This window comes from Caretta caretta, chromosome 24, assembly GCF_965140235.1.
Source record: "Caretta caretta isolate rCarCar2 chromosome 24, rCarCar1.hap1, whole genome shotgun sequence".
In the NCBI taxonomy this organism is placed as follows: Eukaryota; Metazoa; Chordata; order Testudines; family Cheloniidae; genus Caretta; species Caretta caretta.
In genome coordinates this window covers 4,330,224-4,344,734 of record NC_134229.1, presented here as the reverse complement: position 1 = coordinate 4,344,734, position 14,511 = coordinate 4,330,224, and the positions used below count along the sequence as shown (strand labels likewise).

The 14,511-nt window shown below is 60.0% G+C and overlaps 1 protein-coding gene across 4 annotated transcripts in view; it reads left to right on the top strand.

The window, feature by feature from the left end:
* The window catches only part of INSRR (insulin receptor related receptor), a 41,217-nt gene that overhangs the window by 16,415 nt on the left and 10,291 nt on the right, over positions 1 to 14,511 (top strand). For 3 of the 4 annotated variants that reach the window (XM_048828419.2, XM_075122686.1, XM_075122685.1), the window contains exons 3-15: positions 1,584 to 1,896; positions 2,633 to 2,775; positions 3,460 to 3,604; positions 5,003 to 5,217; positions 6,337 to 6,463; positions 7,222 to 7,460; positions 8,031 to 8,198; positions 8,544 to 8,739; positions 9,801 to 9,842; positions 10,106 to 10,401; positions 11,074 to 11,210; positions 12,302 to 12,467; positions 13,276 to 13,384. In XM_048828419.2, the coding sequence (XP_048684376.2) occupies positions 1,584 to 1,896; positions 2,633 to 2,775; positions 3,460 to 3,604; positions 5,003 to 5,217; positions 6,337 to 6,463; positions 7,222 to 7,460; positions 8,031 to 8,198; positions 8,544 to 8,739; positions 9,801 to 9,842; positions 10,106 to 10,401; positions 11,074 to 11,210; positions 12,302 to 12,467; positions 13,276 to 13,384 (2,296 nt within the window). The remainder of the gene's footprint in view (positions 1 to 1,583; positions 1,897 to 2,632; positions 2,776 to 3,459; positions 3,605 to 5,002; positions 5,218 to 6,336; positions 6,464 to 7,221; positions 7,461 to 8,030; positions 8,199 to 8,543; positions 8,740 to 9,800; positions 9,843 to 10,105; positions 10,402 to 11,073; positions 11,211 to 12,301; positions 12,468 to 13,275; positions 13,385 to 14,511) is intronic. The other variant, XM_075122687.1, reaches the window with a different exon arrangement.

Genomic DNA, 14,511 nt, shown 5'->3' with positions numbered 1-14,511 from the left:
CTCCAGCACTTGACCCCCCTAAGGGTATGCAGCTTTCCAATGGCGACCTATCCCTACCTGTCCATAGCAGCAAAGTCTCCCTCCGTCTGTCTCATTCTCTTTTCCTGGCCTTCCCACCCCCGCCATATCCAGCACCAGCCGATTTGCGTAACCGCCCAGCTGTGGCTTTTCCGACAGGCGAACGTCCCTTTTCCTTTTAGATCCAAATTTCCCCTTTGTCCCAGTTTGACCCCACTGGTGTTTTTCCACTCTGGATTGCAGCCAACTCGCTGGCCCTTCCGAGACACTGAGTAATCACGCAAATGAGATGACGGAAAAGTTGGCCACTGGAGGAAGTTATTCCCTTGGAAACGGAACTTTAGAGCACACACGACGCCTTTTATGAAAGGCAAAGGCCCTCGGCCGATAGGCTCTTTGCCTCAGTTTCCCTTTGTGATTTGCTTGTGAAGTTGGTGGCTAGGGCAGGTCGAAAATTTTGCATCAAGACTTTTTCAGTGAAAAATTGGGCTTTCAGCTACAGTTTTTTGTTGTTGTCTGCTTCTGGTGGAAATCTTTAATTTTTAATTAACAAACCGAACACACAAAACCAGACATTTCAGTGGGAAATTGAAATATTTTGGCCAAGAATGAAATATTTTGGCTGAAAATCTAAATATTTTGCTGCAGTGGCACCTCATGGGAGTTGTAGTTTGGGTGCCTTGTGCCCCCAATCTCCTCTATGGGCTGGGCAACCCAGGTGGACTTCATCTCCCATGATGCACTGCAGTCATGCTGCTACCATGATGCACTGCCTTGCCTCATTAAAAGGGAGCATCATGGGAGATGTAGTCTGCCCAGGAAGACTGGCCTAGGGAGGGAAATGGGAACTACTGCCAGCCATCCTTAGGGGCAGCCATGTAGCGAGAGGAATTTGTCCCCATGGAATGGGTGCTGTGAGGCACCCTGTGGAAGGAAACTGGGGTTGGGGTGAGGACTGGATTGATACATATCGTGGCCCCGCCCTGCGCTGTGGTTCTGCCCCTTTGGAGTGGCAGGGGAATCGCCTGTCTTCTGCAGCAGGGCCCCGCGCTACTGACCCAAGTGGCTAGGTGAGAATGTGGGGGGGCGGGGGCAGGCCTGCTGAACTCCTCCTCTCCTGTCCCACACAGACCCCCTTGCTGCGGTGGGTTTGGCAGGGCCCGTCAGAGCAGAGGGGCTTGGAGCTGGTGCTCTATTGAAAGGAAAGGGGCAGCTCCACCCCTCTCACAGTTACTGGCTCAGGCTCTCTGCAGACTCAGGCAAGCGTCTCAGTATCCGTTTCACTCGAGCAAGGGTCTCAGGCTCTCCGCATAGTCAGGGCAGCATCCTCACGCTGGTTACACAATCTGCACTCCGGCCCCATTTTTGGGCTGCCCTCAAAAGGACGACGGCGACAAATTTGTTGTCTGTGAAGGCTGAGGTGGTGATGTGATGGCACGGCTCCAGGGGCTGGGCACAGACCCAGGGTGCCGAGACCTTGGTCCGGCTCTCGTGGGGCGGGGAGGCCCGCGGGGGCGGGGGAGAAATGGACTAGCCTCGTGTCGCTCTCTGTCTCGTGACCCCAGTGTGTCCCTGCGGAGGCAGAATCGCGTGCACCGCCGCCGGGGAATGCTGCCACCCGGAGTGCTTGGGAGGCTGCAGCCGGCCGTGGGACAGCAGGGCCTGCGTGGCCTGCCGCCACTTCCACTTCAACGGGCACTGCCTGGCCTCCTGCCCGGCCCGCACCTACCGGTACGAGGGCTGGCGCTGCGTGACGGCCGAGTACTGCGCCAGCCTGCGCAAGGTGTCCGAGAACCCCCGCGAGGCCTCTGAGTTCGTCATCCACCACGAGGGGTGCCTGTCCGAGTGCCCCTCGGGGTACACACGCAACGACAGCAGGTGAGCGGCTCTCCCTGGGGGCTGAGGCCGAGCTGTGCCCGCCCCCACACCCCCGCAGCCCTGCATCCTGCCTGCCCCCGCAGTAATCCCCCCTGCATCCCACCTGGCTCCGCAGTGACCCCCCATCGCCCGCAGTGACCCCCCATCGCCCGCAGTGACCCCCCTGCATCGCGCCTGCCTCCGCAGTGACCCCCCTGCATCCCACCTGGCTCCACAGTGACCCCCCATACCCTGCAGTGACCCCTCCTGCATTCTGCTTGCCCCCGCAGTGACCCTCTATCCCCCGCAGTGACCCTCCGCATCCCACCTGCCCCTGCAGCTTTCCCCTACCCCCACAGTGATCCCCCGCATCCGGCCTGTCCCCACAGTGACCCCCCATCCTCGCCAGTGACCCCCCCCGCATCCTGCGTGCCCACGCAGTGATCCCATTGCATCCCGCCTGCCCTTGCACCCACAGTGACCCCCCATGCCCTGCAGTGACCCCTGTATCCCGCCTGCCCCCACAGTGACCCCTCATCCCCCGCTGTGATCCCCCCACATCCCGCCTGCTCCGGCAGTGATCCCCCGCATCCCGCCTGCCCCCACAGTGATCCCATATGCCCTGCAGTGACCCCCCCTGCATCCCACCTGTCCCCGCAGTGGCCCTCCCCACATGGAATTGCATGGGGGGGGGTTCTCAGGGCAATGGGGCACTAACTGCCTCTTTCCCCCTCCTGCTCCTTCCTTTCATCCCCAGCATCTTCTGCCACAAGTGTGAGGGGCTGTGCCCCAAGGTGTGCAAGGTGGGCACCAAGACCATCGACTCGACCCGCGCGGCACAGGAGCTGGCCGGCTGCACCTACATCGAGGGCAACCTGATCGTTAACATCCGCAGGGGCTGTGAGTGTTTGCCCCCCCATCCCCCCACGCCAGATGTGCCAGCCCCCACGCAAACACCCCCACCTGCCTCGAACCTCCTTCCCCTCCCCCATGTGTTAGCGCACGGCCGTGAGCAGCACCAGCCGGGTTTCCAAACCGATCCTGCCATTCAGTATCCGACCCACCGCATCTCCAGTTGTGGGGTAGCCGGGTGGCTTGGGGGTGACTGGGCAGGCTCTGGGGGACCTGTCCCCTACAGGTCCCCTTTAGACCCAGCCTTCGACCACCAGCTGATGCCCGGGTCCCATGCCACTTCCCAGCACATCCATCCCACCAGGAAATGCCCCTCTGACCACTAGCTGGCAGCCTCTGCAGGGGGGCCAAGGGGCGGTGGTGGAACTGGGAACAGAACTCAGGATGCTCGGCGCACCGGCCCGTGCTCCCTCCTTTGCAGTCCTACCAACGGACCAGACCTGGTAATGGGGCTCGTTCGTGAATTGCCCGCCACGGCCCGAGTGCAGGGCTGGTATCGGGGTGGCTGAAGCACACCGGGGGACATAGATGTCTGTGATAGACACCCAGATTTGTGTGTGTGTCCCATTCAGCCCCCTATCCCTCCAGCCTCTCCATCTGGCCTTTGAGGTGGGGAATCTCCATTGGCCGCCGCCCGTGCCTTAGGAGCTCTTTCTCCCTGTCCCCTTCCAGATAACCTGGCCTCGGAGCTGCAGAGCAGTCTGGGCCTCATTGAGACCATCACGGGCTTCCTGAAGATCAAGCACTCCTTTGCCCTCGTCTCCTTGTCCTTCTTCAAGAACCTCAAGCTCATCCGGGGGGACTCCATGGTGGATGGGTGAGAGGCCTGGGTGATGATGCCTCCAGCCAGGGTGTAGCCACTGGTCCTATCTCAACCCCTTCAGCCACTCACATGGTCAGGGTCAGGATCATGCCCCTCATTTTGCAGACAGGGGAAACTGAGGCACAAAGAGGGTAGAGGCGACTTGCCTAGGATTGCACAGCAAGTCAGTGGCAGAGCTAGGAAAAGACCCAGCAGTTCTGACACCCAGCCTTTGTCCTATCGCATTGCCTCATGAAAATAAATAATCAATAGTTAAGGATGCCAAGATGTTCTCGCTTGCAAAGCCCAGCCAGACATCAAGCTTTTACCAGATGCTCAACGTAACTTTGCTTGTGGCTACTGGGACAGGCCCCTGCAGAGCAACCTCGGCGAAGCAAAAGGTACTGGGGAAATAGATCTGCAGGCATCCCGGGCTGCAGATCCCCCAGAGGCTGCCTTCATGTCATACCGCCTGGGCTCTTTGGATACCTCCCTTGCAGCTGCCCTTCCAGCCATGGGCTGCTGTTGCCACGGGGACGGAGGGGAAAGCTGCCTGCATTCCGCCCCAGAGGTGGCCGCATTTCCACGCTGGGTGAGCGATCGCTGTGCAGTGTCGCGGTGCACGGCATCAGCTGCTCTGCTCCCCCTGAGAGTGACTTCATTTCAACAATATGTTCCTTGCAATCGGTTTCTCCACTTTGCTTTGGCCTGTTTGGCTACTAATAAATAACCCTTAGCACTTCTACAGAGCTTTTCGTCCATCGGGCTCAACGTGCATGGTGGATTCCCGGTCCAGCTGGGCTTCCAAAGCCTCCCACGTCTGGTGGCCTCCATCCCACCACTGGTGCCAGTCCCACTGCGTCTCCAGCTATGGGGTAGAGGCCCCTTCCTCTTGCATAGCAGAGGGCAGGACATGTAGTGTTAGGGAAGCAGCTACAGAGCCTTGCCCAGGGCACTAGGAGATCCCTTGCTTGGAAAACGTGGCTTGCATTCAGGTCTAGCATGGAGGGGTGAGAAAGAGAGAGCTCTGTCTGGGTGGGTGGGTGGGTGGGTGGGAGTGTGCGTCGTCTGTCTGTATGTCCGTTCAATTCTGTGCGCTGTGAGTGCACCTCTGGGTGTGTGTGTGAATCTGTCTTGTGTGGGTGTGTGTGCATCTGTCTCGTGGGTGTGAGAGAGAGCTGTGTGTGCGTCTGGGCATGTGTGCACGCTTGTGTGGGTGTGAGCGAGCTGAGTGTGTGTTTGGGTGTGTGTGCACACTTGTGTGGGGGTGTGTGCATCTGTCTCGTGGGTGTGAGAGAGAGCTGTGTGTGCGTCTGGGCATGTGGGCACGCTTGTGGGTGTGTGTTTGAACCCCCTTGTTTGAGGAGTCAATCCCAGCCCCATGGTTCCAGCCGCCTCTCCCTTCGCCCTCAGGAATTACACCCTCTACGTCCTGGACAACCAGAACCTGCAGCAGCTCTGGGACTGGAGCCACCACGCGCTCTCCATCCCCGTGGGGAAGGTGTACTTCGCGTTCAACCCCAAGCTCTGCCTGTCCGAGATCTACCGCATGGAGGAGGTGACGGGCACCAAGGGCCGGCAGAACAAGGCCGAGATCAATCCCCGCACCAACGGGGACAGAGCCTCCTGTGAGTCACGGGGGCCCGGCTGGGGCTCGTAACACCCCTGCAGCCTTGGGAGCAGGGAGGGAGCAGGGAAGTCCAACAGCGTCTGCTGGGGTGGCTGCTGAGAGCCCCGTGCTGCCATCTGGGGGGCCTGGAGCCACCGGGCAGCAAGGTACCTCCAGCCCCTGGCTGTTGCAGAGAGACATTAAGGGATGGGCTCAGAGAAGAGCCACCCCCTCTCTTTCAGTAAACCCTAATCGGGGGCTTCGGGGGGCGATTGGGTGGGTGCCTGTTTTAGATCCAGACCAGCACACCCATGGGTGACACGAGTTGGGTGGGTCTCAGTGTCCCCCCAGCTCCTCTCTCCTTGGCAGTCTCAGCAGAGAGGCCTCTGCAGGCCCCCACCCCTCTGGGGACCCCCACCCCTGAGTCCCCCGAGCATTCCCCAGAAGTGCCCAGCCCTGCCCCTGATCCACTGGACGCTCCCAGACCCTCTGCTCCCAAGGCACCGTACACACCAACTTCCCCGTTATGCCTCAGACCACAGCCCCGCTTAATGCCCAGCGCTACGCTGTGTTTCGAGTACAAACAAGAAGAAGTTGATTTAACAAAGGACTGTGCGTCAAGGGGTAGCAAGTTGCACTGCTGGGAACAAAGGGTTACATGGCAAACAAAATCATAACCTGCGTCCTCGAGCCCCGTCTTCATTTACAAGACACTGCCTGGCCCCCCAAAGGGTAGCTCGCCCCAAAGCCTTTCCAGCGTCTCCCAGCCAGGGCCGCCGCAGTCAGTGGGAGCCTTTCCCGCTGCTGCTCTGGGCTTTGGGGCGGACCCTAGCGGGGGCTGTGATTACCCCTGTAAGCGGGCAGCACAGAACTGTTGGGACCTGGGCCTCACACCCCATAGCCTCTCCCCAGACGCCACGCAGCACAGCCCCCCTTCTGGAGCTCTCCCCTCAGGCCCCATTCCCTGCAGCCCCCCCCACCAGTTCCCTACAGGCCTGTTCCCCAACCCACCCCCCACCGCGAGCTCCCCTCAGGCCCTGTTCCCTGCAGTCCCCCCGAGCGACCCGCAGCCCCTGCAAGCTTTTCTGAGGCCCTATTCCACGCAGCCCCCCCCCCATGCTCTCTGCTTCCATCACAGGCAAGACCCAGACTCTGCGCTTTGTTTCCAACCTCACCGAGTCCGACCGCATCTTCCTGAAGTGGGAGCGCTACCGGCCCCCCGAGTACCGCGATCTGCTCAGCTTCATCGTCTACTACAGGGAATCGTAAGTGTCCCCCCTTCCTCCGGCCGCCCAGCTCCTGGCCGTGCTGCGCCCCCTTAGCATGTGCCGCACCGCCCCCTCATGTGGCTGGAAGCCAAGCGGGTAACAACCTACTACTGCCGCTGGCGGGTGACATGACTCCTTTAGCTCAAGTGCTGCAGCGTTGACGGTTCTGGTCCTGCCAAGGACCCGGGCCAGCGGCTGATGCATTGGCAGACTTGGCTCTTCCGTGATATCCCTTGGGATTTGAGGGAGGTTGGGAGGGGGTGGACAGGGTCGGGGCAGCTCACTTAGGGCTATGCTGCTGACCTTCTGGCTGCACAAATCGGAGCCTTGCTTTGCATGTTTGGGGCTGGGAAACATGGCTCTGCTTTGGGCTAGCTCAGCTGACAGGGGGACAGAGTTCCAGTTTGGGTCAATCCAGTCCATCTCCCACCCTGCTTCTTTGTGTGTGGTTCCAGACTGCTGTGTAGCATTGCTGTGAGGCTGTAAACAGCTGCTGTGCTCCACCCCAGAGGTGGTTGCATGTATTTCAGAGGCAGGGGAAATAATTCCTGCAAGGGGCCACAATAGCCAGTGGCATAAGGAGGCAGGGCTCCACTCCACCCATCTGGTGTGTAACCGCACCCTGAGCTCCTTGGTGCTTCAGGAATGTCCCTAATCATTGGGAAACTCAGCGGGCGTGTGGGAGGGGAGAGGGGCTGGGTTCACTGAGGTGGCCTGTGCACTGACCCCTGGGGGTGGCGTATCTTCCGGGCCAGGCCCTTTCAGAACGTGACCGAGTACGTGGGGCAGGATGCCTGCGGGGCCAACAGCTGGAACGTGGTCGACGTGGAGCTGCCGCTGAACAACGACCAGGATCCGGGGGTGGCCCTGCTGAACCTCAAGCCCTGGACACAGTATGCCATCTTTGTCCGCGCCATCACCCTGACCACGGCCGAGGAGGGGCGCAACTACGGGGCGCAGAGTGAGGTGGTGTACGTCCGCACCATGCCAGCAGGTAGGAGGGTGGCTATGGGCGGGCATTGGAGTGGGCTGCTGCTTAGAAAACATGCACAGCCCTTCTAGGGGCTGGTGCATAGTGAGGGTAACAGCCTAATACTGCTACCAGCTAACAGAGCTGCTCCTTTCACTTAACTGGGAGAGGTCTGGGCTTTGGTGCTGATGATCCTAGATTTGAATCCCCCGTAAATAGCCCCATAGCCTGAATAGCTACTAGAGCACTTTACAAACATGGGCCTCCCCCACCTTAAAGGGGGCTTTTTTCCCTGCCAGGGCCTGAGCAGGCTCCTCTGCCAGGAGTGGGGGTGCTGAGATGGACCCTGCCCAGCAGGATCCAGCCCCTGGGGTGCCACGGTGGTTGCGGGGAGGTCAGTGCAGGCGGCTCCATAACAGACAAGGGTGCAAAGTGGGTGTGTGTGTGTGTGGGTGGGTGGAGCCGGGAGAGGGAGCAGGGGGGCTCCACATCCCTCCCACGCCACACACCCCCTGGATCCAGGGGGTGTGTGTGTGGATCCAGCCCTGGATCTCTGGGGCTTAACGTAGCTGTCTCTGCAATGCCGGTGTCCAGCCCCCACAGTGCCCCGGGACGTCCTCTCCATGTCTAACTCCTCCTCCCACCTCATTGTGCGCTGGAAGCCGCCCAGCCAGCGCAATGGGAACATCACCTACTACCTGGTGCTGTGGCAGCAGCTGGCTGAGGACCTGGAGCTCTACGTCAATGACTATTGCCACAAAGGTAAGGCCTGAGGCCGGGGAGAGGGGCTATGGCCGAGCCACAGGCGAGAGCAGCGGCGGGAGGTGCCCTGGAGGTAGATCAGGGACGGGGAGCGCTGTCTCGGGGAGCTGGAGCCTCGGTTAGCGCCCCGTGGCGAGGGGGCTGAAAGGCTGGGATGCGGGCCAGGCCGCGTGGAACGGACGCGCCCCCTGGGGCCTCGGCTGCTGTTTCCCTTCGGGCTCCCTGGGCTGGAGCCGACACCCCGTCACCCCGCGGGGAGGGCGTCAGGGGCGATGCAGGAGGGGGCTGTGTCTCACCCCTTGCTCCTGGCCCCACTCTCTCTCTCTCTCTCTCTCTGCCCCCCAGGCCTCAAACTGCCCACCAGCAGTGCGGACACCCGCTTCAACGTGGACGACAGCGAGGGCCCCGAGCTGGAGCAGGACACGGAGGAGCGGTGCTGCCCCTGCCATCGGGACAGCGGGCAGCTGCCGATGGAGGGCGAGGCTGTCTCCTTCCAGAAGAAGTTTGAGAACTTCCTACACAATTCCATCATAATCCCCAGGTGCCAGGGGCGGGGCTTAGTTGGGGGGAGGAGGTTCCAGGGGCGGGGCTTAGTGGGGGGTGAGGTTCCAGGGGTGGGGCTTAGTGGCAGGGATGAGGTTCCAGGGGCGGGGCTTAGTGGGGGAGGAGGTTCCAGGGGCGGGGCTTAGTGGGGGAGGAGGTTCCAGGGGCGGGGCTTATTTGCAGGAGGGGATGCCAGGGGGCAGGGCCTAGCCGGGAGGAGAAGGGATTCATGCTCCATCCCTGCAGTGCCATATTCATAGCCACCTGCCAGGGGGATGACTCAGCCAGAGGTGGGGGATTCCCTGCCCAGCCTCTCCACTCCATCTTGTCTCCACATGCTGCATGGTAAGGCTTAGCCAGGTTTCAGGAACAAGGGGGACTGCTGACCCATAGCAGCAGCTCCATCATCATCCACATGGTCTGGGGGCGGGTGGCTTAGTTAGGGCATGGGGGATCCCTTCCCAATCTTGCCGGGAAAGACAGGGACGGGAAGGGAAGTGTAGGCTGGTGATTAGAGAAGGGGACTTCTGGGATCTACTCCTGTCTCTGTGGGAGGAGTGGCGTCTGGTGGTTCCAGTATTCAGGACTCCTGGGTTCTCTCCCGAGCTCTGGGAGGGAGTGCCATCCAGCGGCTGGAGCAGAGGTGCTGGGAGCCAGGACTCCTAGGTTCTATCCTTGCTGTAGCCCTGGTACAAACTTGCATTGTGACCTGGGGCCAGTCTTTTTTACCTTTCTGTGCCTCAGTTTCCCATGTGTAAAATGTGGATGATGATGGACAGGACAGGGGTTCCTGGGGATGAGGTTTGCTTAGCTGATGTTTGCAAAGGGCTTTGCTGATCTCTGTGCTGACCCTGGCCCCAGGGTGGGGTTTGCAGCGAAATTCCACACAAGGTAAATTTGACCTGTTTGTTAAGAGTAATTTTCCTCCACTCTGATTTTTAGGTCTAGGGTTTTGGCCAGCCAGAGAGAGTCACTCCTTTGCCTCTGGGGTCCCTGCCCTCCCTGACTCGGGTTCAGCACTGTCCACTAACTAGTTCCCTTTCATTTGTGTCTTTGCAGACCCCCTTGGAAGGTGACATCTGTCAAAAAAACCCCTCAGAGGTAAGTGAGGCTCAGTACATCATGGACACACACAGGATAGGGTTAAGAACAGCTGTGAAGAGAACCCAGGAGTCCTGACTCCGAGCCCCCTGCTTTAACCACTCGACCCCTCTCCCCTTCTAGAGCAGGGAATGGAGCCCAGGAGTCCTGATTCCCAGACCCCTCTGCTCTAACTCACTAGTCCCCACTCTACCCCAGAGCCATGGATAGTCCTGCCTCCCTGCTCTAACCACTAGACCTCACTCCCCACTTCTTTCCCGCAGGACTCGGAAGAGGCGCAGAGGCATCTTGGCCCTGACCAGCTCTGGCCACCCCCTCTCCAACGCCTTCTCTCTGGAGCCCCCAGGGAACCCGCCCCCGCTGCACCGCCCAGGCGCCGCCCCCAAAGCCCAAACGGATTTCCGGATCTTTGAGGACAAAGTGGTGCGGGACCGGACGGTCATCTCCCAGCTGCGCCACTTCACCGAGTACCGCATCGACATCCACGCCTGCAACCACGCCGCCCACACCGTGGGCTGCAGCGCGGCCACCTTTGTCTTTGCCCGGACTATGCCTGAGAGTACGTACTGGCCCCGAGGAAGGGGGGCGGGACACAGGAACCCTCCATCTTGTGCTGGCGGGGGCTGAGGCAGAGCAAGGCACGGCCTACTCCCCTCTTTGGACACTTGGTTGAGATCCAGGCTTCCAGGATACCACAAGTTCAATGAGTTTCCTGGTCTCAACCCAGAACCCCTGGGGATCGCAGTTCGGATCCACCAGCCTGATCTCAAGTGTGGCCCAGGGCTGGGGTGGCTGGGGGGCTGCGGGTCGGGATTGAGGGGCACTGACAGAGTTGTGGGTCGAGGTTTACTTGGTTCTGCCACAGGATCTGGTGCCCTTCTCAAGGCCCCTTCCAGCCCAGGATTTCTGTGATTCTATGGGGGTCCCAGAGCTGGGGTAGCGGGGGGAGCTGTGGGTCAGAGGGCAAGGCGTGGAGCAGTGTGTTTGCTGGGTTAGTGCATTTCAGCCTGGCCCAGCCCCTCCGTTCCCCACCTGCCGCGGGCCCCTGCCGGGGTGAACTGGGAGGTCTCTGCTTTTCTCTTCCTCGTTCTGGTGGGTTTGGTGGCGAGGCGGGGGGCCAGGGCTGAGCTGCACTGGGGACCCGCACACGCTGCAGCGCTCAGATCCCCCCCACCCCACACTGCTCCCTACACTGAGCGAACCTCTCGGCCTCTCCTGCTTTGCCCCCTAGCGGAAGCGGATAACATCCCCGGCAACGTCACCTGGGAGCCGGCCAGCAAGAACAGCGTCTTGCTGCGCTGGCAGGAACCCAAGAACCCCAACGGGCTCATCCTCAAATACGAGATCAAGTACAGCCGGGAAAACGAGGTGACGAGACCAGTCCCCCCTATCCCCCGAGCCTGCTTGGCCCATGGCACCTGCCTGCCCTGCCCTGGGATAGGAGCCCCCGCCCACACCAGCATTCATGCATGTTCCTGTCCCCGCCACAGCCTGCTGTAGCCCCAGCCACAGCGACGTGTGCAGGCAGCTCTGGGGGTGCCCGGTTTGAGCCCTGGGGCTGGCTGAGCTGGCAGCCGGTGCCTGGGCACAGCCCAGCCATGGCTCGGTTCCAGCCCATCCTCTGGCTAGCAGCTCTGTCGCTGGCGTGTGCTGGGTGTCTCCAGAGCTGAGCAGAGAAGGGCAGTGTGGGGTAGTGGACTAGGCCCTCAGTGGGGGCTCAGGACACCTGGGTTCCATTCAGGGCAACTGCACTTGCATGCCCCCTCGGTGCTCCAGCAAGGGCTCCCACTTCAGGCTCCCAGCTGTGGCCTCTCTTGGCTGGAGACCCGTGTCTCTTTCCCTCCTGAACGGGGCATTTCCGGGCTGTGGAGTCCCCTGTCTATCCTGCGATATTCCCTGCAAGAGACAGACGGCCGGAGACAGCCTGCTCCATGTCTCTCCTCATGCACGGTGCCCGGCGTCCTCGCCGCCCGTCGGCTGCCACCCGGCCCTTTCTGAACAAGCACGTTTACCTGTAAGGGGGAAAGCGTTACAAAGCAAACATTAAAGATCCTAGGCGCACGCTAACCAGCTCACCCCCACGCCTCTCCCTTCCGGTGGAGTTACAGACAGACCCACAGGAATACAGAAACATTTGCCTTTTTAATACAAGGCACTCATCAAACACTTAAACTCTGCATGGGGCTCAGGACACCTGGGTTCTTTCCTTTCTACCCTTGTGCAAGTCCCTCGCCCTCCCTGAACTTTCTCCCTCTCCTCCCAACGGTTTCTTTTCAGCCTGTGATCTCTCAGAGGCAGGCCCTGGCTTGCGCGGTGTGTCTGAGCTGCACGTCTGGGCCCTGCTCTAGGTGCTACTGTAATATACCTAAATATAAACCCAGGGCTATTCAGCACAGATGTCCTGGCAAATGGCCCCGAGTCCGCAGGAACATCCGTGTGTCTCTCTCTCCCTGTCCCAGGAGGTCCCCACCGTGGTTTGTGTCTCTCGCCACCGCTACGCCAAATACGGGGGTGTCCACCTCGCCCTCCTGCAGCCGGGGAATTACTCTGCCAAGGTCCGGGCCACCTCGCTGGCCGGGAACGGGTCGTGGACTGGACTCATCAAATTTTACATCCTTGGCCCGGGTACGTATCTGGGGTATTGCAGTTCCAGCTCTCCCCAGCAGGGGGCTGGCTGGGGCAGGAGCGCCCAGTGGGGAGCGGTGCAGTGCGGAGCTGGGGATGCGGGGGGGGGGGGGGGGGATTGCTGGTTACTCCTCTCCCTAGACTCTGCTGCCCAAGGGGCAGGGGTAGGTCTGCTGGCTTGGGAGAGCCACAGTCCGTACGGAAACCCTGCCTGTGCAGGAGACCACAGTTCCTTCCCGTCAGACGTGGATTAAGAACGTAAGAACGGCCAGACTGGGACAGACCAAAGGTCCATCTTCCGACAGCGGCCAGTGCCAGGTGCCCCAGAGGGCATGAACAGAACAAGTAATCCTCAAGGGATCCATCCCCTGTCGTCCATTCCCAGCTTCTGGCAAACAGAGGCTAGGGACACTATCCCTGCCCATCCTGGCTAATAGCCACTGATGGACCTATCCTCCATGAACTTACCTAGTTCTTTTTTGAACCCTGTTCTAGTCTTGGCCTTCACAATGTCCTCTGGCAAGGAGTTCCACAGGTTGACTGTGCGTTGGGTGAAGAAATACTTCCTTTTATTTGTTTTAAACCTGCTGCCCATTCATTTAATTGGGTGACCCCTAGTTCTTGTGTGAGGAGAAGGAGTAAATAACACTTCCTGATTTACTTTTGCCACACCAGTCATGGCCACTGGCGTAGGAGAGGGCCCACCGGGCCATGCTCTCTGTGCCCACGTCCCAGCAGGAGAGGGGTAGCTTTGTTGCTAGAGTCTCAGTGACGGGCCTGTTTATTCCTCCCCTTCTCCCCCATGCAGCCGAGGAGGAGTCCGGCGGCTTCTACGTGCTGCTGACCGTCATGCCCATCGTCCTCATGGTGGTGATCAGCTGCCTGGTTGTCTTAGTCTTCTTCTACTATAAGAGAAGGTAGGTAAAGCTGCTTGGTGCGGGGGAAGGCTGGGAGTGTGGGACCCACTGGATCTGGGCTTGGAGCCAGTCATCTCCAGGACCTGGCTATGGAATCCCATTGGCTGTTGCCATTTCCCCAGTTCTAAGTCCCAGGGAGGAGCAGCGCAAAGGAGCTGGGACCCAGCTGGGAGAGATTCCCCCACCCAGTGTCATCCCACCCCCTGGGTGCAGGGGGGACATGGCGGGAAGGGGCTGCGCCCCAGCTGTGGGATGCTCCTTTGTATTTAGGGCAGACCCTGAGTCCCTTGGGCCGGCTCAGGATTCAGGGGGCACAAAGCCACCTCTATTCCCATCTCCTGCCAGGCTGGGCCTCCAGACAGGGGACGCCCAGCAAGACCTGAGCCTCTGTTTCCAGCGTGTGGCGAATACTTGCCGGTATTTTGCACAGCGGCCTGCAGTGAGGTTTCTTGAGCTGTCCAGGGCGAGATGTTCCATTCCCTGGAATACAGGGAGAGCAAACGGGACCCCCCCCACACACACACCTTCATCCCCCTGCCCAAGTGCAGGACTGGAGGCACTGAGATTCCAGGGCCCCAGTGTTTGAAAACCTTATGGTCGTGTCTAGGACTAGGGTAATGTGCCTGGAAACAGGCTTTGTTCTGTGCTTCAGAAGCTGCCAGAACCCAACCAGACCAGCCATGTATCTAGTAACTCAGCCTGGTGTGTTGTGTATATTCACTAAATAACAATGGCTCTTTACGGATGGGGTCAGATTTGCATAAAAGACATGGGGTTTTTTGGTGGGGGGTGACGGAAATTGGGGGGGATGGCAGCAGACAGAGAAACCAGAATTAGAGGACCCCGTTTGCAATCTTGGGCTTTCATTTCCCCCCCTTTCCCCACCTGCCCTCTGCAGAGGTGACCAGCACTGATTCTCCCCCTCCAAATCTTTCATGCACCCAGGGCCCGGGAGTACGTGACAGCAACTCTCAGATCCCAGCCCAGATAGGGCGCCGTCTCCCTCGAGTTTATTTGCTTGCCCGAGTCAGAACAGGAAAACACCAGCTGCTGAGCCCTAGATTGCATCAGGTTTCAGAAAATAACCACCCCGCAGATTCAGAGGAACCCTCAGCCATCCAGACACG